Source organism: Macrobrachium nipponense, chromosome 12 (genome assembly GCF_015104395.2).
Source record: "Macrobrachium nipponense isolate FS-2020 chromosome 12, ASM1510439v2, whole genome shotgun sequence".
NCBI classification, from domain to species: domain Eukaryota; kingdom Metazoa; phylum Arthropoda; class Malacostraca; order Decapoda; family Palaemonidae; genus Macrobrachium; species Macrobrachium nipponense.
This window is the reverse complement of record NC_087205.1, coordinates 32,281,648-32,297,645: the sequence shown is the minus strand read 5'-3', so window position 1 is coordinate 32,297,645 and position 15,998 is coordinate 32,281,648. Positions and strand designations below refer to the sequence as shown.

Sequence of the window (15,998 nt, the reverse complement as noted above, 5' to 3'; positions counted from 1 at the left end):
GCCGTCTTCACATCCCGCAGGTAATGTGAAGCGAACACAGAGTTTGCTTCGCCAAAAGTAGCACTAATGATATCGCTGAGTGCCATATTCTTTTGAAATGCCATTGAGGTTGCGACAGCTCTCACCTCATGGGCTTTTACTTTCAAAAGTTTCAGATCACCATCCGGGCAGGACGCATGGGCCTCCCTTATGGTGCTTCGTAAAAAGAATGCCAGTGCATTCTTCGACACAGGAAAGTCGGGTCTCTTAACAGAGCACCATAGATTTTCAGAAGGACCCCGACAGTCTTTAGTCTTTTTGCAATAAAATTTGAGAGCCCTGACAGGGCACAAGACTCTCTCTGGCTCTTGACCGATGAACTCTGCTAACCCCGCCCTTGATTTCAAAGGTTTTCGGCCAGGGGTTAGATGGGTTTTTCATTCTTGGCTAAGAAATTAGGATTCAGGGAGCACACTGCACTGTGTCCTCTGAAACCCACATCTTTACTCATTGCTTGAATTTCACTAACCCTTTTTGCCGTGGCAAGAGCAGTTAGGAAAATAGCCTTCCTTGTAGTGTCTTTCAATGAGGCAGCATGTAGAGGTTCAAAGGGAGCCGACATCAAGAACCTTAGAACTACGTCAAGGTTCCATGATGGGACCTTCGGTTGCGGTACTTTAGTTGTTTCAAATGATCTCAAAAGATCGTGAAGGTCTTTATCATTTGTCAGGTCTAACCCTCTGTGACGGAAGACAGCTGACAGCATACTTTTATATCCTTTTATTGTCGGCACTGCAAGTCTGTCCACATTTCTCAAATGCAGGAGTAAACTCAGCGATTTGGTTCACAGAGGTCGTGGAGGAGGAAATACCTTTCTTCCTACACCACCTCCTGAAGACAGCCCACTTCGATTGATAAACCGCTCGAGAGGAAGCTCTCCTTGCATTGGCAATAGCCTCTGCCACTGGTCTTGAAAAACCTCTCGCTCTGGCCAACTTCTTGATAGTCTGAACGCAGTCAGACTCAGAGCGGAGAGGTTTCCGTGGTACCTCTCGAAGTGGGGCTGTTTGAGAAAGATCTACTCTCTCTGGCAGGGTTTCTTGGGAAGTCTACCAGAAGAGACATGACCTCCGTGAACCAATCGCTTGAGGGCCAAAAGGGGGCGATCAGAGTCATTCTCGCTCCTGGCGACGCCGCAAACTTCCTTATTACCTCTCCTAAGAGTTTGAACGGGGGAAAGGCATAAACGTCCATCCCCGTCCAGTCCCATAGGATGGCATCTATCGCTATTGCTTCCGGGTTGAGAACTGGAGAGCAATAAATCGGAAGCCTCTTCGTTTTCGAGGTTGCAAAGAGGTCAACTAGCGGTCGTCCCCACAACTTCCATAGTTCTTGGCAAACCTCTAGATGTAGGGTCCATTCTGTGGGAAGCATCTGATGTTGACGGCTTAAAAGATCCGCTCGAACATTTTGTATTCCTGAAATGAACCTTGTTAGGATCACTATGCTTCGAGCTTTCGCCCATAGAAGGATGTCTCTCGCTACCATGAACAGTGATCGAGAGTGTGTCCCCCCCTGCTTTTTGATGCAAGCGAGAGCCGTAGTGTTGTCCGAGTTGATCTGGACAACTCGGCCCACCAATCATTCTTCGAAGAATTGAAGAGCCAACCGAATAGCCTCCAACTCTTTTAAGTTTATGTGCCAGGACCTCTGTTCCCCTCTCCAGAGGCCTGACACTTCTTCCTTGCCTAGTGTTGCTCCCCAGCCCACCATGGAGGCGTCTGAGAACAACACTAGGTCAGGGCTCAAAAGGTTGAGGGACAGTCCTTCCGAAAGCTTGATTGGATCTTGCCACCACTTCAGTTGATCCTTGACCGCTTGTGAGATCACCAAAGTCGAGTCTAGATTCTGTTTGTCCTTCCAGTTTTCTGCCAGAAAAAACTGGAGTGGCCTGAGGTGCAACCTCCCTAGGGAAACAAACTCCTCCAGCGAAGAAATGGTTCCCAGCAGACTCATCCATTCCTTCGCCGAGCATGTTTCTTTCCCTAAGAAAGCTGACACTTTTTCTAAGCATTTCTGCTGACGTTCCTTTATTGGAAAAGCTTGAAAAGCCGCTGAATCCATCTGAATCCCCAGATACACGATGGACTGCGTGGGGATCAGATGGGACTTCTCGTAATTGACTATTAGGCCCAGGGCCTTCGTCAGCAGCAATGTCGTCTGAAGGTCCTCCAGGCACCTTGACTCCGAAGACGACCTGATTAGCCAGTCGTCCAGGTAGAGCAAGACTCTTATCTTCGATAGGTGAAGCCATTTTGCTACATTCCGCATGAGGAAAGTGAAAACCATTGGTGCCGTATTCAGACCAAAGCAAAGAGCCCTGAACTGGAAGACCTGCCCTTTTAAGACGAACCTCAGGAATTTCCTTGATTGAGGATGAATTGGGACGTGGAAATAAGCGTCTTGGAGGTCCAATGACACCATCCAATCCCCTGGTCTCAAGGCCCCTAACACAGACTGAGATGTTTCCATCCTGAATTTTTCCTTCCTCACAAAAAGGTTGTCTGCTGACATCTAGGACAGGTCTCCATCCCCCAGACTGCTTCGGAACCAGGAATAACCTGTTGTAGAAGCATGGGGAATCCAACATCAGAACTTCTTCTACGGCTTTCTTTTCTAACATTTGGTCTAGAAGGTCGAGCAAAACCTGTTGCTTCTCTGACTGGTATGCGGGCGACAGGTCTATCGGCTTCGTGCTCAAAGGAGGCGCAGAGAGGAAAGGGATCTTGTATCCTCTCTCGATCACATCTAGGGACCAGGTGTCTGACCCTATCATCCTCCATGCCTGAGCAAACAAGGTGAGTCTCGCACCTACAGGTGCCTGAAGGGCAGAAATGTCAATCCTCTCTTAATTGAAGAGGTCTTGCCTCTAAAGGACCCCCTTCCTCTCGAAAAACCTCTAGAGGAAGGTGCTCCACGAAAGGGCTTAAATTTCTTCTTGGGGGCTTGTGCGGTTGAAGTAGAAGCCTGGGGAGTAGGGCGTCTGGAAGACTGAGTCAAGAGGTCCCACGTTGCTTTCTCCTGCAAATTAACCGACAGATCCTTAATCATGGACTGCGGAAATAGATGTGTAGAGAAGGGGGCGAACAATAATTCTGCCTTCTGCGCGGGAGAAACCGCTTTCGCCGCAAAACTGCAATAGAGAGCTCTCTTTTTTAGCAGTCCGGTAGCCAAAATGAGAATGGCTAATTCATACAGAGCCATCCCTTACTGCTCTATCCATGCAAGCCAGCACACTTGAAAGCTCTTTCAAAGAAATAGAGTCTTGACTCCTAGATTGTAAATCCAAGGCCCCCAAGCACCAATCCAAGAACGTTTAACAAACCTTGCCAGCGTCTTAAATAATATTCCCTTGAGATGATGATCTGTTGTTTCTGACATCGTCCAAGAAACCTTTGCTGATGATAAATAAGACCTCCTCGGAGCGTCCACTAAATTTGCGAAATCGCCTTGAGAAGAAGACTGCGCTTTCAATCCTGCCTCTTCTCCCATTTCGTACCAGATCCCCGCTCTCCCGCTCAGTCTAGATGGGGGAAGAGCAAAAGAAGTCTTCCCTTTAGCCTTCCTTGAATCCATCCAATCCTGAATTCTCTTAAACGCTCTCTTTGCAGAGAGCGAAGTGGCCATTTTAACGAAGCCAGGCGCCTTCCTGGCCTTCGATGAGGCTAATTGTGAAGGGGGAGAGCAAGGAACGGGCGCTTGAAAATTATCTGGGAACAAGTTCTTAAGAAGGTTCGTTAACATCTTATAGTCTGAAGCCGCTGACGCTGTTGGCTCGTCATCATCCGTAGGGCACAAATCACTAGAAGAATCTCTCTCTCGATTATCAGTGTCCTTCAAAGATCGCGATGATGATAATCCTTGAGGTCCTGTTCGCAAGAGGGTGCCTCTTGTTGAAGAAGAGTTCGAAGTAACCAATCGTTGTTTCCTTGTTATCTTCGACACTTTAATATCTTGTGAAATATCTTGACGCTTCGGACTCAAACATTCTTCCAAGGCGTCCTGGCGAGCGTCCTGGCGAGCCTCCCGATGTGTAAGATGCTGCGCGTCCTGAGAAGCGTCCTGCCGAGCATCCCGATGTATAAGACGCAGCGCGTCCTGAGAAGCGTCTGCTCGAGCGTCCTGGCAAGCGCTTCGCTGCTTAAGACGCCGAGCGTCATAAGAAACGTCTTCCCGAACGTCCTGAAGAGAACTTCGATGCACAGAACGTTGAACACTACCTGACGCTCCTTTAAAAGCGTCTTGATTATCGTCATGCAAAGCGGAACGCACAACCGAACCGCGAACTTCTGTCATGGATCTCTGAGCGTTCTCAGCCTTTTGACAAAGACGCCGGCCGCCTGTGCGGCAACTCACGTCTCTGTCAAATTCGTCTCTCCTAGACGCCCTTTCATGAGGAACGCATTCACGTTCTCGAATGAGTCGGCTACTAGGAGGAGACTCAAAGGCCGAAAAACGAGGAGAAGGAGCCGGGGATTGCCTAGTCCTCTTAACAGGCAGCCACCGATCCTTCCTCCGATGACTAGGTTCTGCCTATTTCTTCTCAAAATAGGAAGCTAACTGCTTTTGCATTTCTAAAAGCATTTCCCTTGATGGAGAAAATTCTCGATCAGGAGAAGGACTCATCCTGTGAGAGGAAGATGGGCAAGGGGATGCCCTTTCCTTCAACTCAGGAACAAATTTAGAGCGACTTAGACGCTCGAACGAGTCCAATCCCTGACCTCGACAAGTCTTGTATTCCTTTTCCTGCGGTGGAAAAGCTTCAAAATATTCAGGTGAAGAATCCAAACACTGATCAGAAGGACGTGAAGCGTCCTCTTCTCTGAAACCTCTCTTAAGAGGGCGACAAGGACGACGGCCGCCTGTGCGGCACCTTGCACCCCTGCCGCTCTCCCCATGAGAGGTCCTCCGAGTCCCAACCTCGGCGAGGAGAGGAAGCCTCGGAGGATGAGAAGCACTCTTTAAGGATCCGTGCCCGTGCACGAACCCTGGCAGCCTGAGATTCGTCCTCAGATTCTGCCAAAGGGACGTCAGACCGGTTATTAGATCCCGTAACCCTCCTTCGGCTTTCGGCCCCGGCTTGCCCTCTCCCTAAGCCTGGGGAGTCCGGCAGGGCCTAGGGCCTAGGACTGGAGGCATTATGGGACCGATCTGACGCCCCCTCCACAACACTAGATGAACTAACACTATCATTGCACTTAGACACATTTGATTGTAAAGCAATCACTTTCGATTCCAGGGCGCGAATCGACTCCATAATCGTAGATAATACATTTCCTTCCGTAGACACTTCCTGATTGTTCGGTGGCAATACAACAGGATTAGGTTGAATTACATCTACAGGAGGATTTAATGGAGATACAATCCTACCTTGACTTCTATTCACAGAAGCACTTCTAGAGGAAGACCTCCTGATTCTATCATGCTCAAGCTTTCTCACGTAAGAATCATATGCCTTCCACTAAACCTCAGTCAATTGCTCACACTCGATGCATCTATCATTCAACATACATACATGACTTCGACATTTCTAGCACACCGAATGAGGGTCTACCGAAGCTTTGGGTAACCTCACCTTACATTCCTGCACCTCACACACCCTGAAGCTAGCAGAGCTAGATCCAGACATAGTAATCAAAGAAAAGTCAAAGCCAAAATCCAAATCAAATCCACTATCACGTATGCCAAGCCAACAAGCCAAATCAAAACCAAAAGTCAATCAGAATACTCAAGTTAGCACGAGAAGTTTCAAAATCCTAGGCGGAGGTCTGTAAACAGTTGTTTACCGACCGGCGACAGAGAAAAATCTGAATAGAAAATGGGAATGGTTCCTGATATCCGCCTCCCAGCGGCGGGAATGGGTACTAACCACACATGGCCGCTCACTGCGTGTGCCGGGAGTTTTGAAATTCTGTCGGACGTCGGAGAATACAGCTATATATATATATCTGACAGGTAAGTTTCATGAACAAAAGTGCATTTTATGATGAAATTAATCAAAAAAACCAGGAATTTGTGGATATTAATCATAGAAAAATACTGCGAATGTGCGAATTTTCCGTGAATAATGCGGGGAAACGTTCCCAAGAGAAATCCGCAAATGTGTCAGTCCGTGAATCTGGAGAACGCGAATACGGGGGGGTCCACTGTATGTACCTAAGGGGAATGTTTTAGTTGATATTAATTTCGTCCCCACATGGGATTGAACCACTGTCCAAGTGGACGGGAACGAAATCAGGACGGACAGTGACGCTATCAATTCAGCCAACAGAGATGCTATAAGTTTATATCGATTCTGACCTTACAAATCACCCTTGAACTCTGTGTTTTCGTAATTAGAATCGATATGAAACCCTGTCTATCATGTGAGCCAATTTGAGCGTTTTTGACCCACGTAGCCTAGTTATGAATAATTATCACATCAGACCGTGATTCATTTATATATCATTCGAGCTACAAATGTCCTTTATCTAAATTTGCTCTACCTCGGAATTGATATACAGTGGTCCCCCTGTATTCGCGGGGGATGCGTACCAGACCCCCCAGCGAATAGTTAGAATCCGCGAGTGTTTGGAACCCCTATAAAAAGGCTAAAAACAGCCTATTTTGTTAGTTAAAACTTAAGAAAAACCACTAAAAATTTTCATACTTGTTTTTTTTAATAGTTTTATCACAAAAAGTGCATTTTATGATGAAATTGATAACGAAAACCAGGAATTTGTGGATATTTCTCATAGAAAAATACCGCGAATGCGCGAATTTTCCCCGAATAATACAGGGAAACGTTCCCGAGAGAAATCCGCGAATGTGTGAGTCCGCGAATCCGGAGAACGCGAATACGGGGGGTCCACTGTATTTTCATATATGTACCCGAAGGGGAATTTTTTAGTTGATAATAATTTTGTCCCCACATGGGATCGAACCACTGTCCAAGTGGACAGGAACGAAATCTGGACGGACAGTGACGCTATCAATTCAGCTAACAGAGATGCTATAAGTTTATATCGATTCTGACCTTACAAATCACCCTCGAACTAGGTGTTTTCGTAATTAGAATCGATATGAAACCCGTCTACCATGCTAGCCTATTCGAGCGTTTTTGACCCACGTAGCCTTGTTATGAATACTAATTATCACATCGAACCGTGATTCATTTATATATCATTCGAGCTACAAATGTCCTTTAATATCTAAATTTGCTCTACCTCGGAATTGATATATTTTCATATATGTACCGAAGGGGAATTTTTTAGTTGACAATAAATTCGTCCCCACATGGGATCGAACCACCATCCAAGTGGACAGGAATGAAATCAGGACGGACAGTGACGCTATCAATTCAGCTAACAGAGACACTATAAGTTTATATCGATTCTGACCTTACAAATCACCCTTGAACTCGGTGTTTTAGTAATTAGAATCGATATGAAACCCCGTCTACCATGTTAGCCAATTCGAGCGTTTTTGACCCATGTAGCCTTGTTATGAATAATTATCACATCGAACCGTGATTCATTTACATATCATTCGAGCTACAAATGTCCTTTAATATCTAAATTCGCTCTACCTCGGAATTGATATATTTTCATATATGTACCGAAGGGGAATTTTTTAGTTGATAATAATTTCGTCCCCAAATGGGATTGAACCACCATCCAAGTGGACGGGAACGAAATCAGGACGGACAGTGACGCTATCAATTCAGCCAACAGAGATGCTATAAGTTTATATCGATTCTGACGTTACAAATCACCCTTGAACTCGGTGTTTTCGTAATTAGAATCGATATGAAACCCTGTCTACCATGTTAGCCAATTTGAGCGTTTTTGACCCACGTAGCCTTGTTATGAATAATTATCACATCGAACCGTGATTCATTTATATATCATTCGAGCTACAAATGTCCTTTAATATCTAAATTCGCTCTACCTCGGAATTGATATATTTTCACATACTATGTACCGAAGGGGAATTTTTTGCTGTGTGTGTGATGCCAGTGTTGGGGGTTGGGAGGGTTATTCACCTCCGATTTGGAGCGATCTTTTGCCATGTATGGTTCCAATGTTACAAGATAGGAATCTACCAAGAGGTTTATACTTTTTTCAATTTTAATGTTATTGCACCCTGACGGGTGTTCTGATACTTCACTTGAAGCAGGATGGTGGTTCTTCGATGCACTAGTGTCATCTACAACTACACAAGAGTTGTTAGAGGAGATGGTTCCAGCAGTTGTCAACTGTGCCACAACTGGACCATTAGAGGGCCCAGGGGTACTCAATTCTTTATTTATATTTTCCATAAAGATCAGAGAAAAAAATCTTTATTTATATTTTCCCTAAAGATTAGAGAAAAAAAGTGAAAACCTTAAAAAAATATCATCAGCCTTTCATGGAGTTTATGCTTTCACCAATGGCACAAATGAGAACTGACGCCCAAATATCTGTGTCCCTACCCTAGCCTACCCAACAAGGGATGGTACAACATGATTAGTGTGGCCCAAGTTCAAGCTAAACCCGCTTGGTAGGACTGAGAGTATTACAAGAACACAATCACCCCCACCCTAATCATGTTATGGGCAAACAAGAAGAATGCCCAGTCCTATCCCCAGAACCAGACCCCCCCTGGAATATGTGGTCAAGTCCTGAAGAATAGTTCCGCCCTTGAGATATCGAATTGATATCCCTTAGGTCAAAACATTATCAGGTAGTTGATAGTCCTACCACAGTTTCCACTATTTAGCTTCGGATATGATCTCCTTCCTTATTTATCCGGTCCAATAAATGTTTTGCAAAAGTGTTAAAGTCCACAAACATTAATCCAAATAAATAATAATATGATATATGGGACTCTTGGACTTGAACCCAAGGATAAATTTCTGGGGTTCAAGAGCCCCTTAACCACGTCAAGGTCTTCCCAAGTTGAGGGAGAATTCCTCTGATGGGTTTGACTTTGTCTTCAGTTCCAAATTCAACCAATCTTGTAGCACAAAGTGAGTAACAACAGAGGAAGGTAGAGTTGGGGTGCTGGTAGAACTCCTCTTCATCTTCATTTCCTAAATAGACTTCAACCCCTGTTACAGTGGTCATCAACTCATGGCTATCATCAGGGCTACAATTAATCTATCTAGGTATTACACACCAATATATCAATGAGTACAGTTAAATGATTAAAACAAAAACCCGAATAAAAGGAAAAATTTACTATGAAATTTTATACATCATCATGATATTCCTTCAAGGTTATCAAGGCTGGCTCCGTCTACTCTGGTGAATGTTCTGATGATTTGTAATTGAAATTTCTTCATCTTCTGGAGAGGAGAACCTAATCAGACTAAGACCAATTTATCAAAAGAGAGAAATGGGCTGCACACTGTAAATATTCTGTATATGAAATGTATAAAACACTTTACACATGTCATCTAAGTGTGTGTCGTTTTCTCAATTTGGAACAAGTAACACATTCATAATCTGTTTCAATATTTATTTCAGTAGACATTAAGGAAAAGAACAGTATTAAAAGCATTTACACCACCAGTACCTAAAATATGAAGTTACACTATATGAAAAAATACATTACATAGTATACCAGGAACACAATGAAACATCTATACAGTATGAGGTCACTGGTACTAAAATTGATTATTTGTTTGTTTATAACAAACCACTTCATGAATATCTTCACCGAAAGTAAAATGCATCTACTCCCAATTACATTGGTCAACTTAGTTGCCCCATCTTCAGCACTCGATTCTATACCTCATCTGATTTTATTTTCCTAATGGGTTGCAGAGAAAAAGAGCTATGAATAGAAGTGTCAGGAAGAAAAAATTGAAGAGAGAATGCTGGAGTTGTTGGAAATGGAAGATGATAGTAAGGACGTTAAGTGAAGGATGTTTGGCTGGCAAATGAGACAAGTGTCAGTGTACACAAGAGGAGAAATATAATTGTGGGAGTTGATGTCAGTGGAGGACAGTGCTGTGGTTTGGTTGACATGGGAGCGCAAATATCATTAGAGAACGCGCGCTTGATTAGATTGATTATAATATTGAGAGTCAATTGGAGTGTTAAAAGGAGAGTGGTGAATGTGTCAGTAAGAGGTATAGCAGGAAGGTCAGTTGGATGGGAAGAAGTGAGGTTGGAGGTGGAAGAAGTGAGGTTGGAGGTAAAGTTGGGAGAGATTGAGGTTGAAGTGTATTTTGCGCTACCGGGAGATGAAAAAAATGCCACATTGTTTCCTGTTTGGGATAGATCCCTCAATGGAGAATGGATTGGTAGTGGATGTTTGGAAAGGGGTTCTACTGAATGAAGAGGTTGTGAAGGGAAAATTCGAAGTGAGGCAGGAAGTATGGCTAGGTTTGTGGGAGTGATTAGTAAGAGTCTGTCTCAGTACGGAGGATATAGTGGAGTTGGACAGGAATGGGAATGAATTGTTAACAACGGAGGACATTGAGGAGATGCAGCAGAAGTGTTTTGTGGTGAGTGAGCTGAGGAGGTGTATTAGAGAGGGAGTTCCTGAGAGAAGATGGCATTTGTTGTTTAGTAAATGGATACGGTTTGCCGAGAGATTTGTGTTGTGTGAAGGCATGGTGTAATTTTTCAAGAGAAGATGAGAGCTGATGTATGTTCCAGTTCTTGATACGTGAAGCAGTAGTGATGTGCATGTTAGTCCACAAGAGATATGGACATGTGTGGAAGTTTAAGTTGAGCCCATCTGTTTTGAAGTTGAGGATGAAGGAGCCGTTTGAGTTATGGCAATTGACTGTGTAGCTTTGCTGGTAACTGCGAGAGGAAATGTAGGCGCAGTTGTCTTGGTAGATCGTAAGAGTAAGTTTGTATCAAGCATGTATTATTAACTCCATATATGACGAGTGTGAATGGATTAAAGGAAAAAACCATGAGGACTCTGAGCGAGATGTTACGAATGTTGACTGATAGAATAAGTTGGATTTGTTGTTATGAATAACAGCAGAGATTTATATGTAATGGGTCAATAAATAAAAGCACTAGCATGGCTTCAAGTGAGTATGTAATGAATTATGAGGGGTATTGAAAACTGTTTGATCCAATGGATTGATTATGCGCTAGAAGACAGGAATGAAGATGGAAATGTAAGGGTAATATGAGCACATTATAATCAGCTGAGAAGATGGGGAGAACCATGAAATACATAATAGAGCATCCCATTAGTTAGTTACTAATGGAGGAAAAGGAAGAGAAAAGTGAAGAAATAGAAGATATAAATTGGAGAGATAAACAGCTAGCATTGGTGGAACATAAGTGAAAGCCTAAAAGGAGGAGTAAAAAGAGTAAGGGTATATTTACCGACTTGTTCTCAGAGTACACAAGATGGGTCGTTCCATTTTGAGGGGTTTTAAAAACCAGCAAGCGTGAGAAGTGAAAATACCCTTGAGATGTTGGGTGGTAGTGAGAATGAGGTTGTAACTGATTTTGAGGGATTTGAGTGGGATGGGAAAGGAATGAACCCAGTGAATACAAGAAATGTGGACAAGGATATGTAATAGTTAGAAACAATACCAAGTCGTGAGGAAGACGGTACATATGGTGTATGTGAGTTTCCTTTGAGTGAAAGTGTTGAAAAGAGAAAGTGTGGGAGTGAGTGTGAGTGAGAGTGAGTTGGTAATTTTGGAGAATGTAAGTGGAGGAGTTTTGGATAGCTTAAGATGGAGTATAGCACAAATGAACAAGAGTATGGAAGAGATGATAGCAGCCATGTTAGGTGTTGGTTAAGTTGAAGCCAATGTAAGCCTCCAGTTTAAATGAGTTTGGTGTAATTAGTTTGGAACCACAGCTAGGTGAGTCTAGTGAGACTGGAGTAATAGTCAGTGAAGAAGAGGTAGTGAGTGAGAGGCCATGGACCGGAAGTCAAGGTCCAATTCCTGAGTACAGTGTTGGAATAAAAAAAGAATTTTTACAGAAAAAAAGGGGGGTGAGATTTTCTTTAATTTAGGAAGGAGGAGTGTGGTAGGCTGTGTTGGGTGTAAGAAGAGCTTTGTGTTTTGAAACTGTAGTGCTTTATTTTTTGTGCTTATCTGTGTGTGTTGATGTTGTCTGGTAGTTTGCATAGCTTTTTTTGTTGTGAATGTCTGATGCAAAGTTGGTTGTATTTTTGTTTTTGTTTGGTTGTGTAACTTAATTAACGTTTATTTTCATTTTTGTTGCAGTCTGGTAGATGGAACTGAATGAGTGGAATTTGCTCCCCTTCACCTGCTACATATAGGGAGATCTTCTCCCACTGGCTTCCTCCATGATGAGAGTGACTAAGCTGTCAAGCAGTTGGTACATAAGCTAGAGTTGGAGATTGGCTGATAATTTGATCAATATCCATATCCATATTAGATGAAAGTTGATTGGCAGGCTAAGTCCTGCATATTGCTAAGGGTGTTTGATAAGTTGCTGTTTTTCTCTGGTAGTATTAAGATTAAGGAATTCAGTTTAGGTTCTTAGGGGGGTCAGGGTAATAATGAGTTAGGCTACGTTAGGTATACAAGGATTGGTTTTGATTATTAAGTTTTCACACTGTAAAATTAAGGTTAACAAAATATGTTAAGGAAAATCAGGGTTTTATTTAAGAACCCTCAAATTTGTTCCAACATCCTGATCTAATTGCAACTATTAACGGCCCCTAAAAAATGACACACTTTACTCCTGTGTTTTATATTCAAGTGAAATACCAGGTAAATAAACTGCCCACACCCCAAAACCTGTAATTACCAAAAATGTAGGTACTTACCCTGCAATTGTAGCCTATAGTATTTTGATCAGTATACATCACGTTAATGATGCCTTCCCCAAATAGTTTATCTGTATGGCATCACATGTTGAATATGGAGGAGAAAGAAAATAACTCATAAATTATACTGTAGTTGAAGCGATTAATTTTCAGACAAAGATAAACATCTGTTAATTATAAAACTTGTATTGTCCTTAAGAACTTGAAGGTTTTTTAACTGCAACACATGTTTTGCAGTATAAAGCATTAACCTTATGCTGCCTGATTCCCAAGCAAGAAATCCTAGTCCCATCAAACTGTCAGATCATGATTGAAAAGGCTTCCACTACCTATTTCCAGACCTTCAGATAGTGCTATATGTACATGGTTTTTGATTCCTCTGTACAAAAAAAGAAAAAACGTGGGAAAGAGAGAAGCAATTACCCTAAGATTAATAAGTTTCTACCACAAAACATGTTTTGAATTATATAAATGTGTTTGTTCAAAGCCACCCCATTTGTCATACATTGCCTGATTCCCAACTGGAGAAGGAGGAGAAAGGTAGAGCCATCCTCTGAAACTTATCAGAAAATGGGCCATGAGGAATGAAGACCAATTCAATCATAAACCAATCTTCATTAATCAAGAGGATTGGGCAAGATGGTCAATTTTGTATGCAGCCTGGATGGCACATCACAAAGAGGGTCAAGAAGCACAAGGCATGGTTTGTAAACAAGAACTAGGGGGTTAGTGATGATACCAAGTACTTACTTATCATCTGGAGTGTGAAGTCTGATACCCAATAATAGTCACACCTCAAGACAGTAGTCAAACAGCATTATGGAGGGTTAATCATCAGCCCAAAGGAGAACGCACTTAAGTGGTGGTGAGTTAAAACCTGTAAATAGGATCTTGTGAAAAGGGAGTGTTACCTTCACATTCTTCCTAGATGATAAGAATCAAACTCCCAGTTAAACTTGAAAGCCACAGAAGAGGAAAAGACATGTGCTTCAAAAGTGTTTTTCAGGTGCAACAAATCAATTTTGATACATCATATTAAGTCTTTGTACTAACCTGGCAGAGCCAAAGGCAATTGTATTCATGGAGACCAGTGTCTGATGATGGCCAGAATTGAAAGAAAGCACAGATCTCTAGCCTGGCAGACATAACCTCCAAGTCCAGACATGGCAAAAGAGAGAAATGTCAACTTCAATAAAAGAGGCTGGCACAGCAGGAATGATGAAGAGGGAATGTGAAACTGCAAGCATACAAAGACTACACCTTGGCCATGAAATCCTTAGCAAAGGAGGACAACCCAATGGAAGATCATTTCTTCTTCCATAGCAAGATGAAGTGCTTTGAAGAAGTTAGTCGCAAAAAACACTGTCTTGATGAGGCTCAGTCAAATGCCTTTGGACCAAGTCTAAATCCTAGCTATGATGTTTCACAGAAGACCAGGGCACTGACTGGCCAAAGTGAAGAAGAATGTCTGAAATGTCTTGACCAGAGCTTAAGTACAACTCTTGTTGAATGAAGATATGAGAGAGCTGCTTTGTGCCATGCCACTGTTGACAAGGACAACTCTTAGCACTGGGTTGATGTCCTGACTGGTATAGCATTTTTGGCTGCTCCAATCTCAAAGAGCCTCTCTTTCCACATTCATGCAAGATAACCAGCACTCATGGAACCCATTTGTGGGGTTACTCAGTAAGCCCCATGCATAACAAAAGTGCTTGGAGACTCTCCAAGCTAAGATACAGAGTCCAGGAACCAATCCTGATGAGGGGACTATGAGGGTCATTCATGTCCTTTACACCAGCAACCTGACAAGAACTTGCCATAAGAAGCTGAAGAGATGGAAATACTCATAAGTCCAATACATACCATACTTGCAATATCAAGCCCATTTATCAAGCGGCCAGACTCAACTATCCAATTCTCTTACAAACAGCCATGATGAACAATTATTTTGACAGGATGATCTAAAGACTACTCATGGCATTTATAACTACATTTCTATCTTCTGGATGATGACACCTTTGTGCTACTCTGACCAAAACAATGACTGCATTACCAATTAGTGTTGTGCTGATTAGTGAGGTAGGCAACGGCAGTTACACATGACCCAAATTCCTGACTTTCCAAGGCTGTTACAAATGCTCGGAAACAAAAGGTGTTCGACTTAAAGATGATCAAGTGGAGGGAATGTTCTGACTACACCCGCCCCACCACCTGCATGATGATCTACAATAGTATGGGCAACCAACCCTTGGGTGTCAAGAAGCCCCTGAAAATATATAAACCTCCGAATATGTAGAAAACTAGGGGTACTTCTTCTCAATAACTATCCTGCTGTCACCACTGGAGAACCTAGAGTACCTTCTCTATCACTGCCCAGTAATATATGCCATTCACTAGTCAATAAATGGTAAATGCCATCACAAATCTTCAATTGGAAGACCCACATGGAATATTGTCGCTGTAAATTCTGTGAAATTGCATAAAATAGTGATAGTATTTAGCAGCATCTGATTCTGCAGATGATCAGTAGAGGCCTTTTTAAATCCTTACCTAACGAGTCACTGTGACAGAGATTTCTTGCTCTGAAATAAGCAACATATGATTAATGAGGTTATAGTACACAAACAGACTACTAAAGAAAATTATTCAGTCGACATAAAAATTTCAACAATTACATGGTTTTAAAAAATCTCAAGTAATACTGCTATTTTCAACATACAGTGCTCTACCACCTTTCCGCAGTATTAGGCTCCAGCACCTGTTGCGGTAATGTAAAAAATGCAGAAAATGCAAAAATTCCCTCTAAAAACTATTATATACCAGGTACCCCATGATGTAAAATGCTTTTAACTGCCTATTTTAACATTTCACTGCTTAATTTGATAGTTCAAACAAAAACAAAAAAATACCTTAAATTACCATACTAAAACAATTTAATATAATTTCAAACAAAAATACACCCCAAACTATCATCCAAAAACATCCTAAGACATCTTAGATTAGTACCCTATTACAACTGTTACTTTCAAGTATATATGCCCCCTAAAATGCATCTACCAATGATTTACTCATTTTAAAATATTAATAATATTGTAAACAGTAAAATATCTGTAAAATGTTTAATATAAATTAAATAAATCTTTAATACAAATTCAATAAATCTCTCCTATAGAACATTTGACAACTAATCAAGTCACCCCTGTACTGTA

At 42.2% G+C, this 15,998-nt stretch overlaps 1 protein-coding gene across 2 annotated transcripts in view; it reads right to left on the bottom strand.

Moving 5' to 3' along the window:
* Nucleotides 1-15,998, bottom strand: part of LOC135224463 (uncharacterized) — a 151,908-nt gene that overhangs the window by 63,823 nt on the left and 72,087 nt on the right. For both annotated transcript variants that reach the window (XM_064263462.1, XM_064263463.1), the window contains one exon: nucleotides 12,790-12,860. In XM_064263462.1, the coding sequence (XP_064119532.1) occupies nucleotides 12,790-12,860 (71 nt within the window). The remainder of the gene's footprint in view (nucleotides 1-12,789; nucleotides 12,861-15,998) is intronic.